This window comes from Eublepharis macularius, chromosome 8 (assembly GCF_028583425.1).
Source record: "Eublepharis macularius isolate TG4126 chromosome 8, MPM_Emac_v1.0, whole genome shotgun sequence".
NCBI classification, from domain to species: domain Eukaryota; kingdom Metazoa; phylum Chordata; class Lepidosauria; order Squamata; family Eublepharidae; genus Eublepharis; species Eublepharis macularius.
The window spans coordinates 16,556,177-16,582,779 of record NC_072797.1 but is presented as its reverse complement, the minus strand read 5'-3'; the positions used below and the strand labels follow the sequence as shown (position 1 = coordinate 16,582,779).

The window sequence follows — 26,603 nt, the reverse complement described above, 5'->3', positions numbered from 1 at the left end:
CCTTGTTGGTCTCTAAAGTGCCACTCGACCCAAATCCTGTGGTTAGAGTGAGATTTCTCAAACTCAGTTCTGGGAAGCCTTGAGTGTCCACAAAGATACTCCAGGGAGGGCTGCAAGACTCCTCTAAGAGAGGAAGCCCTCTCTCACCCATTTGGAAATCTGAAAACAGATCCATATTAGCTTTGTCAGAATAAGGGACAAGGGATTTTCTGGTTCCAGGGGGCAGAACTGGCTTCTCCCTCTTGAAAGGTGAGAGGTCATAGAGTCAGCACCACCCACGTTGATCTGACCTGGCTTTCAGAGCACCTCAGAGTACTAACCAGAAAAAGACTCTGATTGGTTGCCACTCAGCCATTCGTTCACTCCCAGGAATGCTAATTGCTACAGTCCAAATGAAGAGGAATGAAAACAGGCAAAAGCCAACAGTGCAAATAAAGAAAAGTATTTATTATCTGAGTAAGCCAGGATAGCAGACTCAGTTGGTGGGCTCAGTTTGCAGCTCGTGGGGGCAGAGGGGTGCAGGGATGGTGGCCTCCATTGCTTGGGGCATGGCATGGTGGGCAGTGGTGGCTTCCTTTTAGCCATGAGCGGAACGGACGAGAGCCATGGAGCCATCTTGGCCACCAGCACTTGGCTCTTGAACCACCCATCCCTCCCTTATTCTAGGGTATGCTGGGTCTTGTATTTATATTCTCTACTTTATTCTGGTGCTACTCTATTTTTGTCACAGCTCTAGGAAGTGCAGTCTGGGCATTGGGTACGGATCCTTTAGGGGGGAAACAAGGCCATGAACCCAGTTTCCCCATACTGCGGCTCCTCTTAAAGGATCTTGGGAGTGAGGCATTGAAGGGATAAGCCCAGGTGGGGGCTGTCAGGGCATACTCACTCCCAGGTGGCAGGGGGATCCATGCAGAGACATGCGCCCATGTGGAACCCCATGGCCTGTGGTGCCCCCTTCAGAAGGTGAGGGAGTCATTGGCTTGGCTTGGCAGGTGGGTTGGTTGAAGCTTGGGTCTGCTCCCTATGCACGCCAAGGCTTCCTAAACTGTAACCTGGTCTTATAAATCCCAACAAGTTGTCTAGGTCTTCTGTTGCCTTCCCCTCATCCCTCCTCACCCTTTGATGCAAAAAAATTCCCTACATGTGTTGCTATGTGTTTCACTACAAATCTTTGTCAGGGGAATCTGCAAGGCTTTTCTTTTTCTTATGGCAAGAAACTGCAATAGTAATTAAGTACTCATTGCTGTAAGAAAATGGAAAGACTCATAGATTCCCCGACAAAGCTTTGTAGTGAAACAGGTAGGGAACGTTTTCTTGGAAAATAAATACTTTCCTTTATTTGCACCACTGGCTTTTGCTTATTTTCATTCCTCTGTGATTGTAGTGGCCCCCCTGATTTCTTCTTACCATCTAAATACAGTCATGCTAATTACTTCCAGTATAAAACTAAATAGCTTTTCAACATATATTTCCACTGCACAGAGTCTAAAGGTCATGGGAAGACACTCTGCATCCATAGGCAGTAAAAGCCAGTATTAGTTTTCAGTTGAATGAAGGGTTGTGTGTGATGCTTGGGTTTTTGTATTTCTGTAACCAGCAATAAATGCTTTCCCAAGCTCCTTCCAAGTACCGATTTTTAGCTAGTGTTTATTTACAAGGAGTGAACCAATAAGGAAGTTTCTTGCTGTACTTAATGAAAAGTCCCTTCCAATCAAGAGATGAGCAGGGCTCATTTTGAGGGGGAACGTGCAGGAACGCAGTTCCAGCAGTTCCCCAAAGAGGTCACATGTCAGGTGGCCCCGCCCACCTGATTCTTGGCCATTTTGGGCCCTTTTCAGCCTGGACTGGGGCCGAAACGGCCTGGATCGGGCCTCTGATGGGTGGTAGATCACTCTCCCACTCAATAACACCCCAATCCTGACCATTTGGGGTCCCTTTTTGGCCCTTTTTGGCCCCTTTTTGCCATTTTGGGCCCAATTTCGGCCCTGAATGGCCAGGATTGGGTCCAAAACAGCCAGGATCGGTGATGTCAGGGTGTGTGGCACATGCATATCAATTATGCCAATGACACACTTTCGGTGATGGCAAGGGGCGTGGCATATGCTAATGAGTTATGCTAATGAGTTCCTCCAGCTCTTTTTCTACAAAATGACCCCTGGAGCTGAGGTTAATAACACTTGGGCCAGGGCTTTCTGAGTTGTGTGGACCCTATACAATCAGTTACTTTCTGTGACCTGACCTTATAATCCATATGTAGATGATTAAGAACGAGAGTCAATGTATGAAACTTTCTCATGCCAAGTCAAACAATTGATCTCTCTAGCTCAGTATTGCCTGAGTGGAAGAAGCTCTCCAGGGTCTTGGGCAGATAAAGGTTTTGCCTAACACCTACTCTTTGAGATGCTTTAACATGAGATGGCAGAGACTGAGCACCAGATTTTCAGCATGTAAAACATGCACTGTTCTATTAAACCACAGTCCCTCCCCAACTTGAGTTGACCTAAGGTCCCTGTGAGATACCAACTGAGTCAAGAGAGATGTTGAGAAAGAAGAATCAGAAACGGATGACAGATCATTGTAGGGGGTGGGTACTGAGGCCACTTGGGGGGGGAAAGCTACTGATCAGGACGGGAGTACTGAAACTCTTGGAATGTTCAAGCCCTTGCATTTCATGAACTGCTTCCGACTATGCCATACTGTAATTGAAATAAACTTGAAATAAACTTGAAATTGAAATAAACTTGTTGCAATTTAAAAACTTTTTGGGCTGAATCCACACACCCTTGGAGCATCCCAGCGTTGTGCTAAATGTTCACTAAACACCCGGAAGTGTAGCATCTTTCTAGCAAGAATCAGAAAGCACGCTAGAAAGATGCTATACTTCCGGGTGTTTAGCAAACATTTAGCGCAACACCGGGATGCTCTGAGGGTGTGTGGATTCAGCCTTGGAAGGCATGATAATCAACTGCACAAGAGGCAAGTATAAGAGAAAGGCATGTCTTGAGCATCTTCCAGGTAAGAAAATAATAATGTGCTCTATGTAAGGCCTTCTCTAGATCTTGTGACTGCTTTAGTTGTAAGCCACCTCAAGCAGGTTCTGGAGAAATGGCTCACAAATTCTCTAAATAAATAAAAATTTAGGAGATTGCCTAAATTTCTTCTTCACTCAAGGCAGGAAAAACTCCCACAGCCTTGTCTTTCTGGCCTACAAGGTCTAGTCCTATTCTTCCAAAAGCTGGGAACTTTCCTGAGCAGGACACATTGTGGATAGTTCTAGGATTACACGGGCCAGAAGTCTTAAACAGCCATTGTGAGTTTTCTGCCCAACTCTCTGCACATAGAATTTTGTGACAATCACTTTCCATGGGGGCTGTTGAAAGAGTAATGAAAGAGATTCGGTTTCGTTTTCTCAGCCATGCCGGACGCTCCTCTCGGCTGGTCCGGGAGGAAACGACCGGGCACCCTGACCGGGCGGCTGATCCGCAAGGATTAGCCCCCGGACTCCCAGGGAGGGAGCCAGGGTCCGGGACGCGGCGGGAAGAACTCCCCGAAATCAATGCGGGGGGGGGAATTGCCCGTTTGTCCCTATGGAGGCCGGCAGATGTGCGCGGCGCCTCGAGTGCCGCCGGGCAACGAGAAACGGCAAGTAAAAGAAACAGGCGGAAGCCTGTAAACAAGCGAATCCCTTCTGTTTTACAAGCGTTTGTGAAGGAGAGGTTGATCTGAAGAAGACTCGCTCTTCCCCTTCGTTGAGTTCCAGAATTTTGTTGGCGCCCCCCCCCCAAAATGGCAGCAAAGAAGCAAAGTCCCGCTCTCGGTAAGTCAATCTCGGCTACTTTGAAGGGGGAGTCGCTCGAAGAGTTGGTGCGCAGGGCGGTGGTGGAAGCCATAAAACCCTTTGTTGACAAGCTGAACGAAACTGATCAAAGGGTGGGCTTAATTGAAAGCGAGGTGAAAACCATTAAGGCAGCAGCGGGGGGGGCAGAAAAGTCTGCTCTGGAAAGTGCGTCACTTGTGAAGGCTACAAAAAAGGAGCTGAAGTTGGTGGAGAACCAGCTGATCGGGCTACAGGTGGAACGAACGCAGACAATTTTGCGTCTCCAAAACGTGAAAGAGGAGGAAAATGAGGATCTGTGGGATTTGGTCTCGGAACTACTGGCGACACCCGCGAGGACGACTAAAGAAGAGGTTAAAAGCGCCATTTTGGAGGTCTGTCGGGCTTCTTCAAAATATGCAACAAAGCGACAGTTGCCTCGTGAGATCATTATTGACTTTTCATCTAAAAAGATTCGGGACACCATCCTATATAACTCATACAATGCGGATTTGGACTTTATGGGTTTGAAAGTCAAGATTTTGAAGGACGTTCCATTTCTAGTCCGGAAACGGCGTTTTAAATATAAAAAGTTTGCAGCTCTTCTGAGGGACCAGGGAATAAAGTACAAATGGTTATTCCCGGAAGGAATATGGTTCAGATATAAAGATCAGGCCTATAAGATATTATCAGAAGATCAACTAAAGGATTTGGAGAATAAAAACCCAGAACTCTGCTGCACCAAGAACGAAGAAAAGGAGGAGCCGGAGGGGGGGGAGGAGGAGGAGAGCATCGCAACAGCAGTTGCACAGAGAGAACTGCGTCCGGGACCTAGAAGGGGGAGGAAAGTTTAATCAGAATTTGAAATGTTTATTCTCTGTATGATTAACCACTCCATCATTATTCTATGGAGCTATTTTTGTATTATGACAGTATGAAGGGAAACATTGAAGTGTAGTGTTTAGTGTTTGTAGTTCATTCCCCCCCCCCTTTTCTTTTTCCACCTCCCTTTGTCCTTTCCCTCTCCCCTTTCCTTGTGATAGTCTGGTGTAGTGTTTTGTAGTTATAAAAAAAAAAAAAAAGAAAGAGTAATGAAAGAAAACCCCACATTTTTTTTTGCAGCAAGATTTGGTACATATACCAGATACTAGGTGTGCTGAGAAGCTCACGGAAAGGAATTTTTTTCCACACACATTCAGTGTAGAAGAATTTCTGGTGTTCAGGGTGGCTGCAGTTGGAGGGGTTGGGGACCCTTATGAGCAGGGGCAAAATGGGGAAAATCAGTGAAAATCTCCTCCTCCTTGCGTAAATGATAGCAGGATACTGTCAGTCCCTAGCAGTTAGATCCCCAAGTTCTCTACAGTTAACACACAGGTGTTCCAGTTGAAGTAACTTTATTAGAGATCCATTCAGTACAAGGTGCTTAGACAGTGGAATTGGCAGAAATGAAGTATGTGGGGCTAGCAATGTTAGTTATAGGGAATCTTCCTGCCTTGGGAAAGAGGACCATTAACAGAGGGGGGGGGGCGGTTGGAGTGAGACCTTGTTTTAGAGCAGACAGTGAGAAAGATGGTTCTCAAGAAGGATACATTTTGAGCCAGTTTCAGCTGGGCCGATTCCAGACGACTAACCTGAAGGCGACGTCGCGCCAAACTCGCATGAGAAAACACGATATTTTGCATTTTCCCCATTGCAATCCAGAACATGGCGGCATGCAGCGCCTTCAGGTTAGTCATCTGGAATCGGCCCTGGTAGTCAAGGACACTGGCTCAGGGGAGCAAGAAAGAAAAAGTAAACATTTGTGAGATAACCTGCTGGCATCGCAGCAATAAAGAACTTCCCATACTCTCAGAGACCAGAGGAAGAGCCCATATACATTCATGGCAGATATTCAGGGGGCATATATGACAGATACTAGCCTACATATTTAGTTTTCGCTCAGACTCAATATTCATTTCTTTTCAAAGAGATTGTTAAAAACAAGATGGGACTTTTCAAGGTATGCACTTTAGTTCTAATTTCCTGGGTTTTGTGGCTTCAGATTTTTATCTTCCTATTACTCCTCCCGCAGTTTTCTTTTCCCTGTAACAAAATTAATTTATTTTGCATACTTGCAGTAAAGCAGTGTGTATGAGTGTGTGTGTGTGTGTGGGGGGAGCCTACAGAAATACGCTCTGGTACAATTATATAACAACCACCACCATTTCATTATGAAAACAGCTGTTTGGTTATTTAATAGGAACACCAAGCCTTTTTTCAGATTCTGTAGCGATATCGAGAGAAAGGTCACGAGAGAATTGGGACCATTTCATAAAGTATTTAAGCAGTAAACAGCATGTCACTTTCCAACAAAGCTACTGAGGCAAGTCGATGGGATTTTGTTAGCTGACTTAATAAAATTAGAGTTCCAGATGTAAAAAAAAACTAATAAGGAACTGCATCTAGAAAACCACATATTGAGCATTTGTAGAATGATTCAGAAAATAGATCTCATAAACTGAAAAGCAACCTCGATTAACCTTAGCCTGTCTTTACCTTACTGCTCAACCCGTTGATTTTAAAAGCAGTTCTGACCTCAAGCCAGATCAGACCCACAGCCTGTGTGATAGCACAGAGGTGGTCTCCTTCCCTTGAAGGAGGTGGGGTCTCTATGGGAATGCCAGATCATGCCAAACCTGTTACTCAACTTCATTCCGTCAAGAAAGAGAGAGAGATGGAAGCAATCGTGCAATTATGGATTTGCCCCCTCAGTTGGAAGAATGAGACATACACAGCTTATTGGTATAAATGGCCGCTTTATTAAACATAACATCAACATAAAACTGCGGCAAGGGCAAACTATGCGGTACAGGTCAAGCCATGGGGTCACCTCTGACCACCGCCTTGACCTGTATGGGCGAGCCCCACTGCCCCGGGCGTAATCCATTTGTAGAATGGCCTCAGCCCGGCTGGCCAGGCAAAGGGTTCCCCCTCAAGCTCCTAAAGCCTCAGCCATACAGCATGAGGGAAGGACTTGCACCTGGGGTTTCCTGGTGGCAGCCTGCACAGGTGGTGGTAGCCATGAAGCATACCATCCCTCCTGAGAGACCCCATTCCCCACCGATGGGGAATTGCCAAAGGGGTGCTCACCAGCCCGCTCCCTATTTCCCAACTTTCTCCTGCCAGGGGTGGGGCCTGAAACACCTCAAACCTCTCCTTCAGTACAAGGTAGGCAAAAAACCTGCCCCCCACCTTAGCCAATTGGGGGGAGCAGGAAAAAATTCCTACCTGGCTCTAAAAAGCAACCGGCTAATCCTGAACTGAAACAGGGAGAGGAGGGTGGGCCGATCGCTCGGAGCCACTGAGCAGGGAAGGGGGGCGGAGATGCCTAATGGCTCCACTCCGCCCCACCCCCTGAAGACCCGGATGGCTGGGAAAAGTCTCTCCTCCTCCATCAGAGGAGGCAAACTCCGGCCCTACGGCCACAGCCACTTATGGCTGCCATGGGTGGCTGCATTGCATGGGCATCAGGTTAGACTTGTTCACTGAGCTGAACCCCTTGTGAAGATTTCTCAGAATTAAAACTCATCTCCAAACTTTGGATCTATGGCATGATACCCTGCAGACGTCTTTCCCCTCTGGAAAGCCCCCCTATATCTAGGCTCACCCCCAAATCTCCAGAAATTCCCCGATCCAGAGGTGGCAGGCAGCCCACCAAGCCATAGGTAATCTTCATTTGGGGCACTGTGCCCTCTCAGTCTTTGCTTCGGCCCAACATCAGCTGCTTTAGGAACTGCGTCTGACAAAACCACCTAGGTGAATCCCAAAGGTGAACTGATGACGGTATATCTTTTCTGTCAATGATAGGAAGTGTTGGAGGACATTAATTCATAAGGTTGCTATAAGTCGGAAGCAACTTGAAGGCACATACAAATTTATTTTTTCTATAGATTTAAAAAAAAAAATAAGAACAACTCTACAATTTCAGTATTGGTGCCAATCATTCTGAATGCCTGCCAGTTGTTTTCCTAACACTTCCTAAAGAGTTTTCCATATCAGCTTCTCAGTGCCACACATGCTTATTAAAAATGAGTGGCTTTCGTAAACCTGACTGATGCTACCAATAAACTTCAGCTTAATGCTTGCAGCGGAAGAAAAGCCTTTGTGATAATTCACCTCATTAGGCTATGGTTTCTCAGCTCCTGGTACTTTCCTCACAGAATCAGCCACATTGAGACGCTGTGCATTTTTTTGTTAACAAATGGCAGCACGACAGACGTGCCAGACCTGATTATGAGCTTTCCACTCCTTGAAGAGGAAGGCGGATTTCCCGGTACATTTTACAACGTACAAACACATTTTCCACCAACCTCCTCAGTAGCTCCTGCTACTATATTTATTTTTCACAGCATTCGGGATCCCATTTAATTCTGTAGGTCCCCATAGAGGAAAGGGAGGGAGGAAACGAAATGGTCAAAAGAAAGGAAGAAGGAACATTCTTGTAATTTCTTTGGACCTGAAGCCTTGGGGGCCAAAGCGGACTTTAGTCACATACACAAAGTAATCTAACTTGCATCTAGAATGCTTATTTACTTCTCCACATGAAAGAAACTAGCACCTTCTTTCTCAAACTGGGCAGCTGGCCTCCCTGCAGGGACTCTGCTCTTTTCTATAATGTTTCCAATATATTCAGAGCAATTGAGAATTGCAGGTCAAAAAAGGGGCATCCTCCAGAAGCTCACAGATAAGCCCTTTGGAGTGAACCAAGGGAAGGATTCCAATGCTTGACTTGTATGTTTGGCCTGGTATTAAGGCCCTGCATATGACGGAGACCGGTTCATGCTCCTCAGGATTTTTTTATTCATTTAAAACATTTATATGTCTTGTCGAAGGCTTTCACGGCCGGCGAACGATGGTTGTTGCGGGTTTTCTGGGCTGTACTGCCGTGGTCTTGGCATTGTAGTTCCTGACGTTTCGCCTGCAGCTGTGGCTGGCATCTTCAGAGGTGTAGCACCAAAAGACAGAGATCTCTCAGTGTCACACTGTCACTGAGTCAACTGTGACACTGAGAGATCTCTGTCTTTTGGTGCTACACCTCTGAAGATGCCAGCCACAGCTGCTGGCAAAACGTCAGGAACTACAATGCCAAGACCACGGCAATACAGCCCGGAAAACCCCCAACAACCATCATTTATATGTCACTTCTTAGGGGAGGGTCTGTAGCTCAGTGGAAGAGCCTCTGCTTTGCATGCAGGTTCAGTCCCCAGCATCTCCAGCCAAAAAGGACCAGGCAATAGTTGATGTAGAAGACCCCTGTCTGAGACCCTGGAGAGCGGCTGCCAGCCTGAGTAGACAATACTGACCTTGACAAACAGATGGCCCAATTCAATATAAGGCAGCTTCATGTCTTTTCATGTGTCTTCTTCAGACACCTGTTCAAGGCAGCTCATGATATAAACATGTGCTCATCCATCACTGATAGATTCATATGGGAGACGGTGGTTCTTAAGGTCCCAAACTGTATGGGGCTTTAAAGGGGAAGACCAGCACCTTAAATTGAGCCCAGAAGCAATCTGGAGCCAGTGCAGGTGAAATATTTCTGGAGTGATACGGTCCCTAAGACCCACTCTAGTTAGCATTCTGGCCACAACGTTCTGCACCTACTGAAACTTCTCGGCAGTCTTCAATGGCAGCCCTGTGTACAGTACGCTTCAGTACTCTACTCTAGATGGTACCAGGGCATACACTACAGGAAGGGCCACTGCTGGCTCACCATCCAAAGCTGGTGAAAGGCATCCTCTATCTAACAAGAGGCCTGGGTCCAGGAGCACCCTAAGCTACAAACCTGCTCATTTAGGGGAAGTGCAACCCTATCTAGAACAGGAGATAACCCATTTCCTGGCTCAGACCTTCCTTCTCATTGAAATGGGAACTTCAGCATGGGAGCTGTCCAAACTTTCCATTAGCCATGAAGCTACTGCAGGCTGGACCTTAGACATGCCATAATTCAGACTCTGCCCACCTTTCTAATCTGCTAGTGGAAGTCAGGAAAGCAGGGTCAGGCCAGACTCGAAGGCTTGGCAGTAGAGATGGGCATGGAACAACAACAACAAAAACAAACGAACCAGGAGGTTCATGGTTCATGGGTTTTATGAACCACGAACCATGGAATTGGACCAGTTACGAACCAGTTCATGGTTTGTGGGGTTTAAATGCCCCTTTCCAGCCTTAACAGTGGCAGGGAAAGGGGCATTTAACAATTTAAAGGGCCCTTTCCTGCCTTGCAAGCGGCAGGTCCCTTTAAACTATCAGCTGGCAGGTGGCAGGGGGGGATCCCCCTCACCGCCTGGGGTTTGGGCAGTTTAAAGGAACCTGCCCTTGCAAGTCCCTTAAACGGGCAGTTTAAATGGCCATTTCCCTGGGGAAATGGCCATTTAAACTGCCCCTGTAAATACAACCCAACGAACCAGTATACAGTTCGTGGAAGTTCTGTGAAAAGGAGCTTCCACGAACCCTGGCTCACAAACCCCGAACCGGCCTGGTTCGTGGGTTTTTTGGGGTCATATTTAGGTTTGTGCCCATCTCTACTTGGCAGTCCATTAGTAGCAGCTGCAAGCCAAAGACTCCCTGAAGGAACTGTTCTAGCTGTTGCTGTTGAGCACACAATTCAATTCCATGATCATTTTAAAACTAGTATTTTGTGCAATATTATAGGCTCTGCCCTTTTGGCGTAATTGCCTTCTTGCAACATGAAGGTGGGGGGGGGGACACACCAAAAAACAGGGACATACTTTTCTGCTTAATCATTTTTTAAGCAAAACAACAGGCACAACAAGGTTGTAGGTAGGATATCGAACTGATGCTCCCTCGCCCCTTTTTCTGAGTCTTGCAGGGGGGAAAGCGAACAGGCAAGCAGTACATGATTTGCACATATTTCCAATTGTTCACCATCAGTTTCGTTCCTATCCTATCACAGAGAAGGAAATAGCATTCGGAACGGGAAAGACATAGCAATGGTAACAGACAAGTCAAATCTCAGTTATGAACCTCACAGCAAAGAAATAATAATAATAATCATGCCCTCGCACTCCGCATCCTGCAATGTTCCTCCTCAAATGCAGTTTTCTTCACTGCTCCAAAGAAATGAAAAGCCTTTCCTTCCATTCATTTGTATTCAGCAGAGAAAGAAGGCTGGCTCTCTATTGCATTGCTTAAAAGCATCTTTCCCTAAGCAGTGATTGGCTCAATAGCGTGCTGCGCTGTGTGGTGTAGTGGTTAGAATGCTGGACTAGAAGCTGGGAGACCCAGGTTCGAATCCCCACACCGGATGATCTTGGGCCAACCTCTTTCTCCCAGTCTTCACAGGTTGGTTGTATAGAGAAAATTAGGGAGGAGAAGCGCGTAAATCACTCTGGGCTTCTTGAAGTAGAGTTGGGACAAAGGTGGACAGGCTGCATTCTTTGTAGTAGTGCCCGTGATGTGCAGGAAAGCAGAGACACAGGGATTGCCGTTCTGAAGAAGCCACTGGCTTCCCATTGTGGCCTCTTCTATCAGCCTCTTGTTAACATATTAGTTAGGATGTCTGTATATATATTTACACATATAAACACAGACATTTTAAAAAGAAAATACAGTAAAAAAGGAAAATGAGGTGTCACAAATAATTGCATAGCTCCCTCCCAACACACTGCAGAAGACAAGATTGAATTCAAAGAACCATGAGCTGGAATATAGTAAAGAGTCCAGTAGCACCTTTAAGACTAACCAACTTTATTGTAGCATAAGCTTTCGAGAACCACAGCTCTCTTCGTTAGATCTGATGAAGAGTGCTGTGGTTCTCAAAAGCTTATGCTACAATAAAGTTGGTCAATTTTAAAGGTGCTACTGGACTCTTTACTATATTCCGGCTCATGGTTCTTCGTCAGATCTGATGAAGAGAGCTGTGGTTCTTGAAAGCTTATGTTACAAAAAAGTTGGTTAGGATTAAAGGTGCTACTGGAATCTTTACTATTTTGCAACTACAGACTAACATTGCTAACTCCTCTGGATCTATGAACCGGAATGTGTCTGTGGAACAGTTCCCCCCCCCCCCCCGCTTCTCTTTCTTCCTGCATCCCTCTTCTCCTGAAGTTCAATAGTGCCTTTGGAAGAGTGGGGGTTGCAGGGCAAATGAAATGGCCAGAAATCACCCCTCTTGCTCCAGCTCTTCCATGAAGAGGGCAAATGCCGATTTCTTCCTCCACTCTGTGGCAGCACTCTGGGTGCACCCACCTTGCCCCGAGGAGCAGACAGGGATGGGGAAGGCAAAGGTTTTTTTCCATTAGATCTAGCCGATGGTCCAAGGAAATATAAAGCGAAATTTCATCTACCGACTTTCATCAAACAGAGTGATGCATTTTCTTTTGAGGCGACAGGTCTTAGAACTTTCTCTTCCACGGCTTTTTTTAATGCAACAACAATGCCGATCCTTGTTGCATCATTTCACTTGAGAGATGGATTTTATTACAGCAGGACACAAAGGGGCCCCAGTTTTCCATCCTGTGCAGTTTCCGTGCACAAATTCCGCCCCCCCCGCCTGTAGACAGATGAATGCTCCCACATTGTGGGGAGCTTCCATATGCCATTGTCCCCTTTCCAACCATGATTTGTGGGTTTGTGGGGTTCCCTGGTCTTTCTCCTTTGACCCAAACCTAAGGAAAATTCCTTTGATCTGACTCACAGGAGCAAGTGAGATATGGCTGTGGGCAGAGTATCTGTGAGGATACTCCACCTGCAATCAATCTGGGGAGGGAGTGAAACGGAGCTCCACCTTCAAATTTTCCCTGGGCCAGTTCGGCTAGGGATCCTGACGGTCTTTTGACATCTTCTGAGCACAGAGCAGAGGTTACTGGGAGTGTGTGTGTGTGTGTGGGGTGGGGAGAAGTAGCTGTGAATTTCCTGCATTGTGCAGGGGGTTGGACTAGATGACCGTGGAGGTCCCTTCTAACCCTATGATTCTATGATGAAACTCAGCTCCATACTAATTCCCATTTCAGACTGCAAATGGGCTTTTCCTCCCTGCTCACAGATAAACTGCAGTGTCCCTTTAGCATAGCTCAGCTGTGAAGGAAAAAATGGGGTGGGGGGGTGCCAGGCCATGAGGCCCAACCATTGGCACATTGACCCTTGGGGTGGGGGCAGCACCAGCAAGGAGCACTGCAATAAAAGGGCATATAGATGTCCCCACCTGCCTTCACCTTGCCTGCTGCTGCTTCCACGTTGGAGACACTATTTTCCATCCCCCTGTGCAGGGCTTTTTTTCTGGGAAAAGAGGTGGCAGAACTCAGTGGGATGCCCTCGGAGAAAATGGTCACATGGCCAGTGGCCCCACCCCCTGATCTCCAGACAGAGGGGAGTTTAGATCGCCCTCTGCGCTGCTCCGCTCCACTCTAAACTCCCCTTTGTCTGGAGATCAGGGGGCGGGGCCACCGGCCATGCGACCATTTTCAAGAGGTTCCGGAACTCCGTTCCACCGCGTTCCTGCTGACAAAAAGCCCTGCCCCTGTGGAAGTAGCTTCAGTGTTTCTTCCTACCTTTTACAGATGTTTGAAATAACTAATCTTGCTCATCCTTAACTTTTGCATTTCTTTCCACCTGCAGCCCTCCATAGCAAGAGCATCCCCATTCCTCCTTTCATGGCAGGGCAACATTAATCTCACTGTAATTAACAAACTGTCCCTGTGCCCAGATCAGATTTTATGCAAGGATCACATGTCTCTTGCTCATTTCTATGGGGTTTGACCCTCTTGATTTTCTCCCCATCCTCATTCATCACGAGGAATCCCTACTGCGGTTTGTCTGAGGCAACAATAATTGCATTAAAAGTTCATCTCTATTTTTCAAGCCCCCCTCCCATTGTTCTTGTAACATTTCACTTTTCAAAGCTCAATTTATTCTGCTGATACCATGTGGGCAGGAAAATTAGCCATGCTGTCACCGAAATGATAGAGAAGCTCGCGTTCGATTCTATTTGTGTTTACTTGAAATCGCTGCAAGGTACATAAGGGAAACAGCCTCTACTTTAAGTTCTAGAATATCTCTTATGATCATACACAGAAGATAATTTGGTTTGCTAATTTGTATCTGAGTGTTGAAATTAGAAAGAACAGGGTTTTTTTTTAATGTAGTGTGACTTTCCACCAGAGAAGGATTAATAATAAATGCCCCAAAGAAGCTTGAGCTACCCATTTACTCATGAAAGCTGGAGAGTAGAGATGGACCCTCCTGCTACATGTGAATAGGAGCACATAAACAGGATCACAAGGGTCTCCAGGGGCAAAACTATATTGATATCAAAATTTACAATTACAAAAGTTCATTCCACTCCTCGTGGAGAAAGAAACCTACCACCATCACATTTTTCACCAGAGAAATGGGAGCTTCTGCCCACGAATTTTCCTATAAACCCTCTTGTGCTTGGTTTTTCCATAATTTGGGAATGTACTTTTGTAATTGCTTAACTGGTGGTCTATGTATACTGTTTTTGTAAACTGACTTTTCTAATTGACTGTTAATGAGCATTTGCTTACTTATATTGCACTGATCTAGCACTTAGCACTTTGATCTTGAAATAGCATTAAATTTTGATATCAATACAGTTTTGCCCCTGGAGACCCTTTATGTGCTGCTGCCTTGCCCAGGGAGCTCTCTTTGTTAGCTAGTACACGTGAATAGGAAGCAGGTCTATAATATGAATGACATTTTCCAACATTCCCACAAAAGACCACTTTTTGTTGAGAGTTCTAAACTGTACTATTATTCATTGCTGAATATGCACCATTTATTTCCTGGAAGCATGTATGATCTTGCAATGCCATTTGGAAATTGTAGTGCGAGAGCCAGTCCATAGTACTTTATGTAGGCAATCATACGCTTATTTTTTTCCTTTCTTGGATTCCATGAATGACTATGCCTTGCTGAGGCTACTGTGCTATGTTCAGACATGCCAGTGTTGGGGGGGGACACAGGCTTTGGTTTCCATGCCTGCATGAAAATGTTCTGGGGGCATCACGTTGGCCATCATGTGAGACAAGATGCTAGTCAAAACAGGCCACTGGTCTGATTCAACACGGCTTCTCTTACGTTTTGATTGGTGTGCATGTATGCACTGACAAAATACTACCACAAAAAGCAATCTCAATATGACTATGCAAGATTCTGGCTGATTCCGCACACGTTGGATAATCCTCTTTCAATGCACTTTAGCTATCATTTGGAAGTGGATTTTTTCTTTCACACTCAAAACCTTCAGTTCCAAATGATCTCTAAAGAGGATTGGAAGTGCATTATCCAACGTGTGTGGAATCAGCTGATGACAAGGTAGTTTACCAATGCATAGAACAGAACCTGCACATCTCAATGTGATCACACCCAAACAACACATGCCCTATGGGGCCTCCTGAACTCTCTTGAGATGACCATCTTGCAAGAGTTCAACTGCTCTTTTGGCTGCAAAACAAGGCAAAAAGCAACCAGAAGCCAACAAGAAAAGGAATCTGGCACAAGTTTGGGAACCAGTGTGTGTGGCTTGCTGTGTTATCTTAAGAAGGGCTTGCTAAGCAAGGAGCTAGGGACAATTATCTCCGGGGACAGCAATAGGCAGGCGGCTGACAGAGCACAGGGCTGTAGGTTGGAGAAGAGGATGCCACACCTCAAAATGTACCACCTGAGGTAACCACCTTGATTCATCTAATTATAATGCTGGCCCTGAGAAAAGCTTAAAAGAGAGGGGGGGGTAGATGTTGCCTTTCTCATTAGAGGAAAATACTTCAAGGGAGTCAGAAAGTTTTCCTGCAAGTAGAACATGTCTAAAGAGATCATCACCTATTTTTCTCTTTGTAAAAACCAACTTGCTTATAAAAGAACCATCTTGAAACAGAAATGACTTTACAATGCCGAAAGCCGAAAGCCATACAAACAACTCCAGCTAAAGAATAACGCCTTGAAAAGTTATCTAAACTTTGCCCGTATTATTAAACGGAGGAGTTCCAACTTGAGAGAGGAGCTGATTTATAGGTAAAGAATTTTTTTTTTTTGCAGTAAGGCTCCAGAACTTTAATCTATACCCCACAAAAGGGTGTGAAGAGCAGCTTGGAAATTATGCCAAGCTTAATTATACTTAATGTGAATTATTCAGAAGTGCAGCAGAGAGAGGAAAAAAATTATTTCATACAAAGGAGCCTGACATTTTAATTGGTCCTTCAGAAAAGAGACAAAACAATTTCCTCTCAAGAAAATTTACATCTCTCCCCATCAAAACAGCAGCCTCAGCCGAGCAGAACTTCATTAACAAGATTAATTATCGTGCCAGTGTCTGCCTCATCAGGTGTGCTGGCCAGGTGAAGAGCAGAACCAGAAGGAGAAGGAGGGGGGCACCCTACCCATAGCTTGGTCCTGATTCGAAGGAAAAACAGCAAACAGCATGGCGACTTACCTTGGTCATTGGCCATTTTGTCCGGATGCTCCACTGTAAAGAAAAGGGAAAATTGTTAAGACTTTTGACAGTTTCTGGGAGGGACACAGACATATGCAATCGACAGTTTGGTTAGCCAGCTTTTGTATCAAGCTGCCATCCTGCAGTGTTTTTTCAGCAGATTGATCAACATGACAGGAAAGATGTTAACATTTCCCTTGATTTTCTGAGACCAAAAGAACAAATGTGAGTCAGATGTCTACCATCTCGCTACCACCAAAGTCGGAAGCTGCATTTTCTTTTAACATCAAAAAAAATAATGCATCCCCATTGGTTGTTTTTTTTTCCCTTTTAGATCTGAGGTATCATCTGGAAAGCTTAATTAAGAGTGGAAGTGAGATGAGAGAAAGAGAGATTGTTCCTTTGAATAATTAGACACAAATCTCTGCGAGCTCCGACGTAGCTTGTCATCATTTCAAGCTCGGCGGAAAAGCGATTTTACATGCTTTTTATGCAATAATCACAGAGGAGAGAAAGATGGGATCACAAGTACTCCAATCAAGTCTCTAGAATTTATAGGCAGCCAACAACATTCTTCAGTGGTGATGGCTCCCAAGTATTGGCCAAGCAGCAAACTGAACCCAACTCACAGTGCTATAAGCCAGAATTACACCCTTCTAAAGCCACTGATGGGAGGGATGGCAACATCGTATAGCCCAATCTCATCAGACTTCAGAAGCTAAGTAGAGTTGGCCCTAGTCAGAACTTGGATAGAAGACCATCAGGAAGGCAATGGCAAACCACCTCTGCTTCTCACTTGCCTTGAAAGTCCTTTGCTGAGGTTGCCATTAGCCTGTTGCAAATTGACGGTACATAAGCCCATTGACCTCAATTGACTCAGAAGAGTGCAAACTCTTCTAAGGATGGCACTGTCAAGTGCAAAAACTGAGAAAATTCTAGATCACAATCCAGTTCTTTTGTTTTGAAATGTTTAAACTGAAATGTCACGCTTACCCAACTGCACAAAAGCTTAGTCTCCTTAGATAGCAACTGTGTTTCATAAGAATCTCATAGTGGGAGCCAAGAGCCATAAAGACTTCTCGCTTCTCACCTCCTTTCTACTTTTGATATCCCTCACCTAGCCCTGATCACTACCTTCATGATTTTGTAGATCTCCGGACCAAGTCACGTGACCTTCTTGTAGGTCATTTGACCACCGGACTGAGTTTCACAATAATGCAGTAAAGCGGCTAACCAAATGACTGCATCACTCTGAAATTAACAAGCTGATGAAACACCGTTTGTCTTTATGCAATGAGGGGAAAGAATAAAGAACATGTGTCAGATCCTGCAAAAGGGTCCTTGCAGTGCCATGACAGACGGGCCCTAGAGCAATTCTCATGTTTCTCCTTGTGCAAACTGTTGTTGAACCTCTTGTGTAATTATGTATTGGAATTTCATTTCATTTTCCTTGCCCAACATTCAAGTAAAACAACTCTTAACATGGGCCCTACATATCTAATGGGTGACCTTTAAGTTTTGAGCAGCACTCAGAACCATGGGGGACTTTAAGGATTTGGCTGATGTCCATCAGGCACAAGAGTGTCATTCAATGTGTGTCTGAGATCTGGATATCGTATGTGTATGCATGTATCATGGTCATGGTGGAAAATGCCATCAAGTCATAGTTGACTTATAGTGACCCCTGGTGGAGTTTTCAAGGCAAGAGACTAACAGAGATGGTTTCTCATTGCCTGCCTCTTCCTTGTAGATCTCCCATTCAGTTACTAACCAAGGCCAATCCTGCTTAGCTCCTGAGTGCTGATGAGATTGGGCTTGCCTGAGCTATCCAGGTCAGGGCTACAGGCATCATACAGGCACCTAAATAAAACTTTCTTGCCTGGAGATCTGTTTTTTTTAAATAACCTAATTATAAGAGCCAGTTTGGTGTAGTGGTTAAGAGCGCAGGACTCTAATCTGGAGAACCAGGTTTGATTCCCCACTCCTCCACTTGAAGCCAGCTGGGTGAACTTGGGTCAGTCACAGCTCTCTCAGAGCTCTCTCAGCCCCACCCACCTCACAGGGTGTTTTGTTGTGGGGATAATAATTACATACTTTGTAAACCGCTCTGAGTGGGTGTTAAGTCATCCTGAAGGCCGGTATATAAATCAAATGTTGTTGTTGTTGTTATTATTATTTGTTTTATTTATTTACTTGGTATGAGCCTGTTTGCAGCCTCAGATCCCAGGGCTTCTTGGTTGAACCCCCTCTTGGAGCTACCTGTTGTTCCACAGCAGAGTCCAGGTCTTTCCAGTAGTGGATCCAGCACTTTGGAATGTCCCCCTCAAGGAGATGGGGAGGGCCCCTGTGCTATCCACCTTCTGTAAGAAACGTAGGGCCATTCTTTTCAGATGGGACTTACGGACTTAATTGCAGAAAGGAATTATGTCGAGTGAAAATGGTATGCGTATGATTTTATCATGTTTTCTTTAAATATTTGTTACCTGCAGGACAGGTGTTTTTTTTTTTTTGGTAAGATCCCTTAGGTTGCCATGGTCATGTGGAATAGGTATGCTAAGATGCAACTAATGTAGTGTGTGTGGTGGTGGTGGGGGGGCAGAAGCCCAGTATTCTTCCAACTCAGGCTAGCCTGGAAGATGGCCCTTACCTTGATTCAGCTGATCTGGCCACCTGGATTCATGCCATGGTAGCATTCACACTAGACACATCCACACTAGACACATCCATATCCACACTGAGAGCCAGTTTGGTGTAGTGGTTAAGAGCGCGGGACTCTAATCTGGAGAACTGGGTTTGATTCCCCATTTCTCCACTTGAAGCCAGCTGGGTGACCTTGGGTCAGTCACAGCTCTCTCAGAGCTCTCTCAGCCCCACCCACCTCACAGGGTGTTTTGTTGTTGTGGGGATAATAACACTTTGTAAACCACTCTGAGTGGGTATTAAATCATCCTGAAGGGCGGCATATAAATATATCATCCTCATCCTCATTGTTATCATTATCATTATCACCATTATTATTCTTGTTGTTATTAGACTACTGTAACACACTCTACATGAGTCTCCCCTCAAAGTCAATTTGAAGATGCCAGTTGGTACAAAATGCTGCAGCTTGATTATTATCCAGAGCAGGTGGACTATGCATATCACCCCCATTCTGCCATCACTCCCTTGACTATCCATTAGTTACTGATCTCTGTCCACGGTTTTGACTATCACATACAAAGCCCTTTATGGCTTTGGATTCTCGTATTTTTGGGATTGCCTCTCTCCCTGTGATCCACAAGGCTGCTTTGCTCAGCTGAATAGGCCTACTGCAGGTTCCATCTTGCAAATGGGAGAAATCAACAGCTGCCTGCACATGGGCATTCTCCGTGGTGGCCTCCACTTTGTGGAATGGTCTGCTTGAGGTGGTCAGGAAAGCTCCCACTCTTCTGGCTTTCTGCACACTTTAAAACTGAATTATTCAGGAGAGCTTTTTTTTTTTTTACACTGGTAATAAGGCTGTGCTGTGAGGAAATGGTTCAGAGAGATGCAAGTGATAAAGAAACTGTAGACTATATGCCACTGTCTGTTGATGTAGGTATGCTCCTACTTGTTGGTTTCTGTGTCATTTAACATAGCATGTCAAATTGCCTATGTTTTGTTTCAACACTGTTCCAACTCCGCATTCAGATTTATGCTTGTATTTGGATTTCTGCTATCCGTACCCTATTGCATTCTTTATTGAGTGTCCCAGCTGTTGATTATATTAAGCCTACACTGTATTATCCACTTTGAGTGAGAAAGGCACTCAAATATATAAATAAACCAATAACTATTCTCCCCACCCCAAGATGTCTGCTTGAGCTGTACAGAAAGAGGGGAGCTCTCAGAGGGTGCTTCTCTTCTCCCCAGGCCAAGCACCTGGCTTGGGCTTCGTAGAAAAGGAGAGAAACAAGCTTTCTCCTCTCCATCTTGAATTTCTTCTGTCCAGCTTGGGAGAGGGAGAGAAACAATCTCCCTTTTGAAACTTTGCTGTGTGGTTATTTTGCTGAGGAGGCTGTCAGGACTTGACTCCTAGCTGATCCCCCTGACCAGCTGTGAGTCGGCTTCTGGCCAACAGGCAACCATAAACATGTTCAGCAGCTGCTCGAGTTGCTCAGTGAAATCCAAACGTATTTTTGACGGGCTGACAGGATGATTGTGAGTGTCAAACAGGGAAATACTGACTGCTCAACAGGTCCACTAAGAAATTTGTGGTATCCTCAGTGGGGAAAGGAGTCATATATTTATTCATTTTTTTTTACTTTTTTATGTTATTTATAATCCGTCTTTCTCACTGAGACTCAAGGCGGATTACATAGTGTGAGATTAGTGCAGTCAATATCAATGACATTTCAATAAACGATGCCATAGAGTAAACGAATGCAAGCTTACAAAGACATAACTTCTGCAAAAATCCAATACAGTTGAAAAAATGCTGAAACAGAGCATAAGCAATTCTAAGACTGACATTAAACAAACACAGAACAACCCAGTAGGATTATACTTAAAGCAACAGATAGTACATAGTAGCATATACTTAAAGCCACATATAAGATAAAAGGTAATACACAGTACATAGTAGCACTTAGTAGTGAAGTCTTTGGTCCTTATATCTTTAGCAAAGCATCTCTTTGTGACCACCAGTACAGCCCTCCTGAGTAAAAAAGCCCTCTTCAACAATGCAGTTTTGCATCATTTGCAGAAAGTCAGGCAAGTTGGGGATTTCCTGACCTCCTCAGGCAGGCTGTTCCATAGGGCAGGGGCCACCACAGAGAATGCACGTGTGTGGGCAGCTCTTGATTTTGCCCATGTGCAGGGTGGCACCTGTAGGAGACCCTATTCAGATGAGTGAAGCTGCCATGGATGAACACAGGGAGAGAGGTGGTCCTGTAGAAATGCTGGACCAAGGCCATAAAGAGCTTTGTATGTGATAGCCAATATCTTGAACTGAGCATGTTAACTGCCAATGAATAAACCTGGGATATTTGATGATAATATTTTTGATGATAATAATTTTGACCAGTTTCTGTACCATGCATCTGACGAAGAGAACTTGATTCTCGAAAGCTTATGCTACAATAAAATTGGTTAGTCTTAAAGGTGCTACTGGCCTCTTTTTGATTTTGCTACCACAGACTAACACGGCTAACTCCTCTGCATCGATGATAATACTGAGTCTTCAAGGAGAAGTAGTGAATTAAAGGTTAAGAACCATGGTTCCAGCATCATTTCCTACATGCAGGCGACATCTTTGTATCCAGCCCTTAGGAAACAAGAGGGTGTGGTTTGTACATCCTTAAGATTTGGCTTGGCCAAATCCATAGAGACAAACATAAATCTTTACATGTGGGTTAAGACATCAATCAGCCCTGGGGAGCCTGTCTGAATTAATAGAAATTTATAATGGATTTCTCCCTATATTTGGATTTATGAGTTATCTACTTGGCTATTTATTATTGTTATTTTTTTTAAAAAAAATATCTTTGTGGTTAACACTGTAATCTCAAGCACTGATGCTATTTACAATCTAGACAGATAACTGCGCATAACAATTAGTCGTTTCGCTCCCCACCTCCCAATATGTTCCTACTAAGCTGTTAACGGGTCAGCACGCAGCCCATGACACAGCTTGTAGGGTCGGTGTGGAACAAAGCACCGACATCCAGGAAGTTCGGTGTAATTCAAGGATGTGGATGCTTTCCCCCTTCAGTGCAGCAATGAAGCATTAGAGGGCACTGCAGTGCTAAAAATGCTACTTGATGCTGTCTTTGCAAAAAGGGGGAGAAAAAAATCCCCACAATGACAGTATCAGCGTTTATAGAGGGTTTTTTTATTATTTTAAAAAAGGATAGTTGCAACATTTAACACCATTGTCTATCAAGTCCTGCAGAAAGCCCTAAATAAAGATCTTTCTTGTCTGTGCTAATGGGGACATAATATCTCAGAATTAACAAGCCCAAAGCTATCTCCCTCCACTCTTTCCCTTTGACATATATCAATTCATGCAATTTATACAGCCTTTGAATTAAGGTTTTGGATGCTCTCTGCACACTATGCACATTATAATAGTGGTGTTCATGCTAGGCAGCATATTGTCATATATGGCCCCTGCATATCTGCCATGAATGTATATGGGTTCTGCCTCTGGCTTCTGAGAGTGTGGGAAGTTCTTTATTGCTCCATGCCAGTGGGTTATCTTACAAATGTTTACTTTCTCTTTCTCTCTCCGCTGAGCCAGTGTCCTTGAATGCCAGCCGAAGCTGGCTCATGGTGTGCTCCTTCTGAGAACCAAAGATAAGTTCATCTTTCTCACAGTCTGCTCTAAAACAATGTCTCACTACAAAACCTGCCCCCTTAACAGTCTTCTATCCTAAGGTGGGAAGATTCCCTATAACTAACATTGCTTGCCCCACCTACGTCACTTCTGCCAATTTCACTGTTCATGCACCCTGTACTGTATGGATCTCTAATAAAGTTACTTCAACTGGAACACCTGTGTGTTAACTGGGGAGAACTTGGGGGACACAACTGCCAGGGAATGACACATATTTTTAAATGTATTTTGGTATGCATTTCTCTGAATGTAAGTAGAACTAGGTGAATAAACTCAGGTGAGTAATTCTGTAATGCTGGAACCTAAATGAATCTTAACGCCTTTTTGAGGTCTAGAAAGTTGATGCTTTAAATAGGCCTATCCTTGAATATAAGGATAATTTCTCTCTTCATGACCATTGGCCTATAATCTGTGGCCTGTCAACTGAATTCAGCCACCAGCCACATACGGTAGCTTACCAGGCCTCAGTAAATTTCCATTTTCCCTGGATAAATTGTCTGTGTGGGGGGATGTCAAACAGGTGGTAGGGTGCTGTTCAGGTTCCTATACCCTCTCAGCAGAAGGTGGGGGACCCAGGCCTTACCTCGCAGAGATGTGTGATGATGTCACTTTGGGGAAGTGACAACATCACACTGGCTGAGAGGCAAGTGTTTGCCGGGGGGGAGAGGTTGCCACTTCTACCAGGCAAACCCCCGGGAGATTGCCTGCCACTGGCGGGCAACTGGTAAGCCTACCTTTTGGGCACCAAAACATTGAGGGGTAGTGACTTGGGAGGAAGTGTGGGTTGTATTTGTTCTCACCTGCTGCTATCAGCTGGGGTTCAGAATGGGCTGCAGAGATGCTTCCCTATGTATCTTGTCTTGGACCCTACTGGGGTAGCATGAAAGAAGGCTATTGGGGGCATCTGAGCCAGTCCTGCCCTAGTTATATGTTATCTGGCCCTCACTGCCCCATGACTCTTCCTACCCCTCTCCAGGGATCATTTCTCAGTCTGTGATCCCCTTTCCATAATTCGCCCATCTAATATATCAATCAATTTATTCTTGCAGTTCATGATATGTCAGTTTCCCATCTAATATATATTCACAAGCCAACTGAAGTAGCTGATGCATGATTCATGTCTAAATTCTGTTTATTTCTCTATTTATTTCACTTATACCCAGTCTTGCTCGTCAATGAGGGACCAAAGCAGCTTTTATCATACTCCTTTCTTCCATTTGATCCTCACAAACCCCCTGGGAGGTAGGTTCGGCTGAGAGTAAAGTTGTTAAGTGGAATTCTCTTAATTCTTCTTAGATCTCTAAGATGTATTTATTTATTTATATTCTACAAGCATAGTTGAAAAATTAAGAACAAGTTGAGCCATTAAAGAAACAATTAAACATGTGCTCATGTCTGAACATAGTCTTTGCTGCATCAGACTGCTTTTTACTATTTGCATCATATTATAGTGGCACAATAACAGGCACAAATCCACAAGTGAGGAAATCCACGCTATCGCGTGGTTTTTTAAATAAAAAACCTCAGAGATAAATTAATGAGAAATTAATGAAAATTCCTCTCTTGAAAGAGGAAAAAAGAATAAGACGAACCAACTGCTATACCCCTAAAAGAAATTTTCAGAAAAAGAGATTCCAAACACCCTTTCTCTTTAACAACTAGAGATGGGCACGAACCAAAATATGAACCAAAATTCATGACGAACCAGGCCAGTTCGTGGTTCGTGAACCAGCAGTTCATCAGATCCCATTTCTGACGAAACATCACGATCTTTAGGGTGGTTCATTTGGTTCATTTTTCAGTTCATCACTGCAGACAGCCTGGCGCCGATCAATCAGTTTCCTAGGCAACAGGGGATGGACTTCCTGCAGACCTTCTGCTGACCCAGAAGTGACCTCCTGCTGACCTGGAAGTGACCTTCTGCTGACTTGGAAGTGGTGATTTGCTGGCCCAGAAGTGACATTTTCACAAAACAAAATGAACCGATTTGTGAACTGGGGCAAGTTTGTGAAAGTTTGTAGTTTGTGGTTTGTGAAACATGATGAACCATGAACCACATGGTTTCTTTTTTCTAGTTCATGCCCATCTCTAATAACAACCCTAGCTGAGAGTAGGTGACTGACCCAAATTACCCAGCTAGCTTCTGTGGCAGAGTGAGATTTGGATGGGGTCTCCCTGATCTTTGTCTGATGCACGAGGCACTACACAAAACTGGCTATTATGCTGATTGGCAACTTTTCAAGCAACCAAGAAGAGAATAGAGAGAGAAAAGGCAATAAGGCAGGGATGGGGACTGAGAAAATGAGGCACCTGGAACAATATTTACAAGAGGAATAAAAGGGTCTTGGTGGCAGACACCTTTAGAAAGGGTGGGAAGGAGAGCTTAGCCCATTGACTCATGCTGCCTCCACAAACTGATTCCCAAGCAAACCAGTTGCTGATATTACATAGGAATCCTAGCAGGCTGTTGGGCACCTAGATAAATGTTCAGCCTTTGCGCTGGGATGGCCGTGTAAAAGCAGTGGGGATGCATGCTTGTTGTTTGATCATTTTACCATCACACTCAGAGACAGTCAGAGGGCACAACAACTGGGGCACAACAACTAGACGGATGGGGCCATCGCTACAAAGAGATCTTCCCCTTATGTCTCCCCTCTTGACACACATTTCTAGGCCTACTTCAGCTGTGTGCTTGCCAGCAGAAACTGCAAGTACAGGCTTGCCTTTCTTCCATGAGATAAGCTCTATATGTGAAGCTGTGTCATAAAGTTCAGCCTGTTTTAACCACATCAGCAAAACCTTGTCTAGAAATGACAGCCGGTGAGATTACAACTAGCCTGGACTATAGGTGGGTGCACTGTATGGTCTAAACTAGGGTTGCCAACTCCCAGATGGGGCCTGGAGATCTCATGGAATTACAATTCAGGCTACAGAGATTAGTTATCCTGGAGAAGACGGCTACTTTGGATGGTGGGCTCTATGGCATCATACCTCACTGAGGTTCTTTCCATCCACAAACTCCATACTCCTCAGGTAGGATTACCAGATTCCCTTAGCCCCCTCACTGGATTTAGAAACCTTGTCATGTACCTCCTTGCCAGGCCCATCATGCTCCTCTCACACTTGCCCCCACATCAGTGTGATGACATCACTTCCTGGAAGTGACATCATCGCGCAGAAGCAGGGGTACATGTGGGCCGATTTTGGCCTCAAAGAGGACAAAACAGGCCCGTTTGGGGCTAAACTTGGCCTGCTGCAAAGAGTGGGAGCACTCTCGAGGCAGCTTGATGATGTCTCTCCCAGGAATGACATCGTTGCGCCGCCCTGGGAGTGCACCTGGGAGGCCCGTTCCCATGCCTTGCCCCCCCTGCTGGCCAGGTAAGTGGAGTCAGGGGGCAGAGGGTGAAAGCAGATGACCCCCCTCCCCGACCAGGAGAATGGGATCCCTATCCCCAGGCTCCATCACAAACTCTCCAGGAATTTTCCTACCTGGAGTTGGCAACTCTAGTCTAACACACACACCCTTGAGCAACCGTTTAATTCAGGCCACCATTGGCAGCATAAAATGTAGGAAACAGGGCCAGGTGAATGACACATGAGATCAAACTGCTTTAAGAGAGGGTGGAGCACGTTGGCTCAGTTTATGGCTTCATGAAGAGATAACCCATAAATGACCTTTAATAAGCCACTGCTTTACAGATCCTAGTTAAAATTCAGTTTGCAATTAAGATTCATTTGGAAATTAGGAGTGACAGGTTGGAAGGAAATTATGCTACAGTTAGAGCAGAGGGGAATAACTCTCATTAGTCCTGCTCTTTCAGTTTTACCTATTTCAGCCACAGGTGAAGAGGAAAAAAGCAGTCTTAATGAATTATTTGATAGACTGAGGGAATCCCTTCCCTGCGTGACATTAATTCACTCAGCCCTTTTCAAGCGATGCTTCTCAGCTAAGTAAATTTCAGAGTGGAGCTACTTACCTC

At 44.9% G+C, this 26,603-nt stretch overlaps 1 protein-coding gene across 1 annotated transcript in view; it reads right to left on the bottom strand.

The window, feature by feature from the left end:
* The window catches only part of DCC (DCC netrin 1 receptor), an 814,397-nt gene that overhangs the window by 95,390 nt on the left and 692,404 nt on the right, over positions 1–26,603 (bottom strand). Inside the window, exon 21 of the mRNA XM_054986644.1 lies at positions 16,266–16,298. Within this exon, the coding sequence (XP_054842619.1) occupies positions 16,266–16,298 (33 nt within the window). The remainder of the gene's footprint in view (positions 1–16,265; positions 16,299–26,603) is intronic.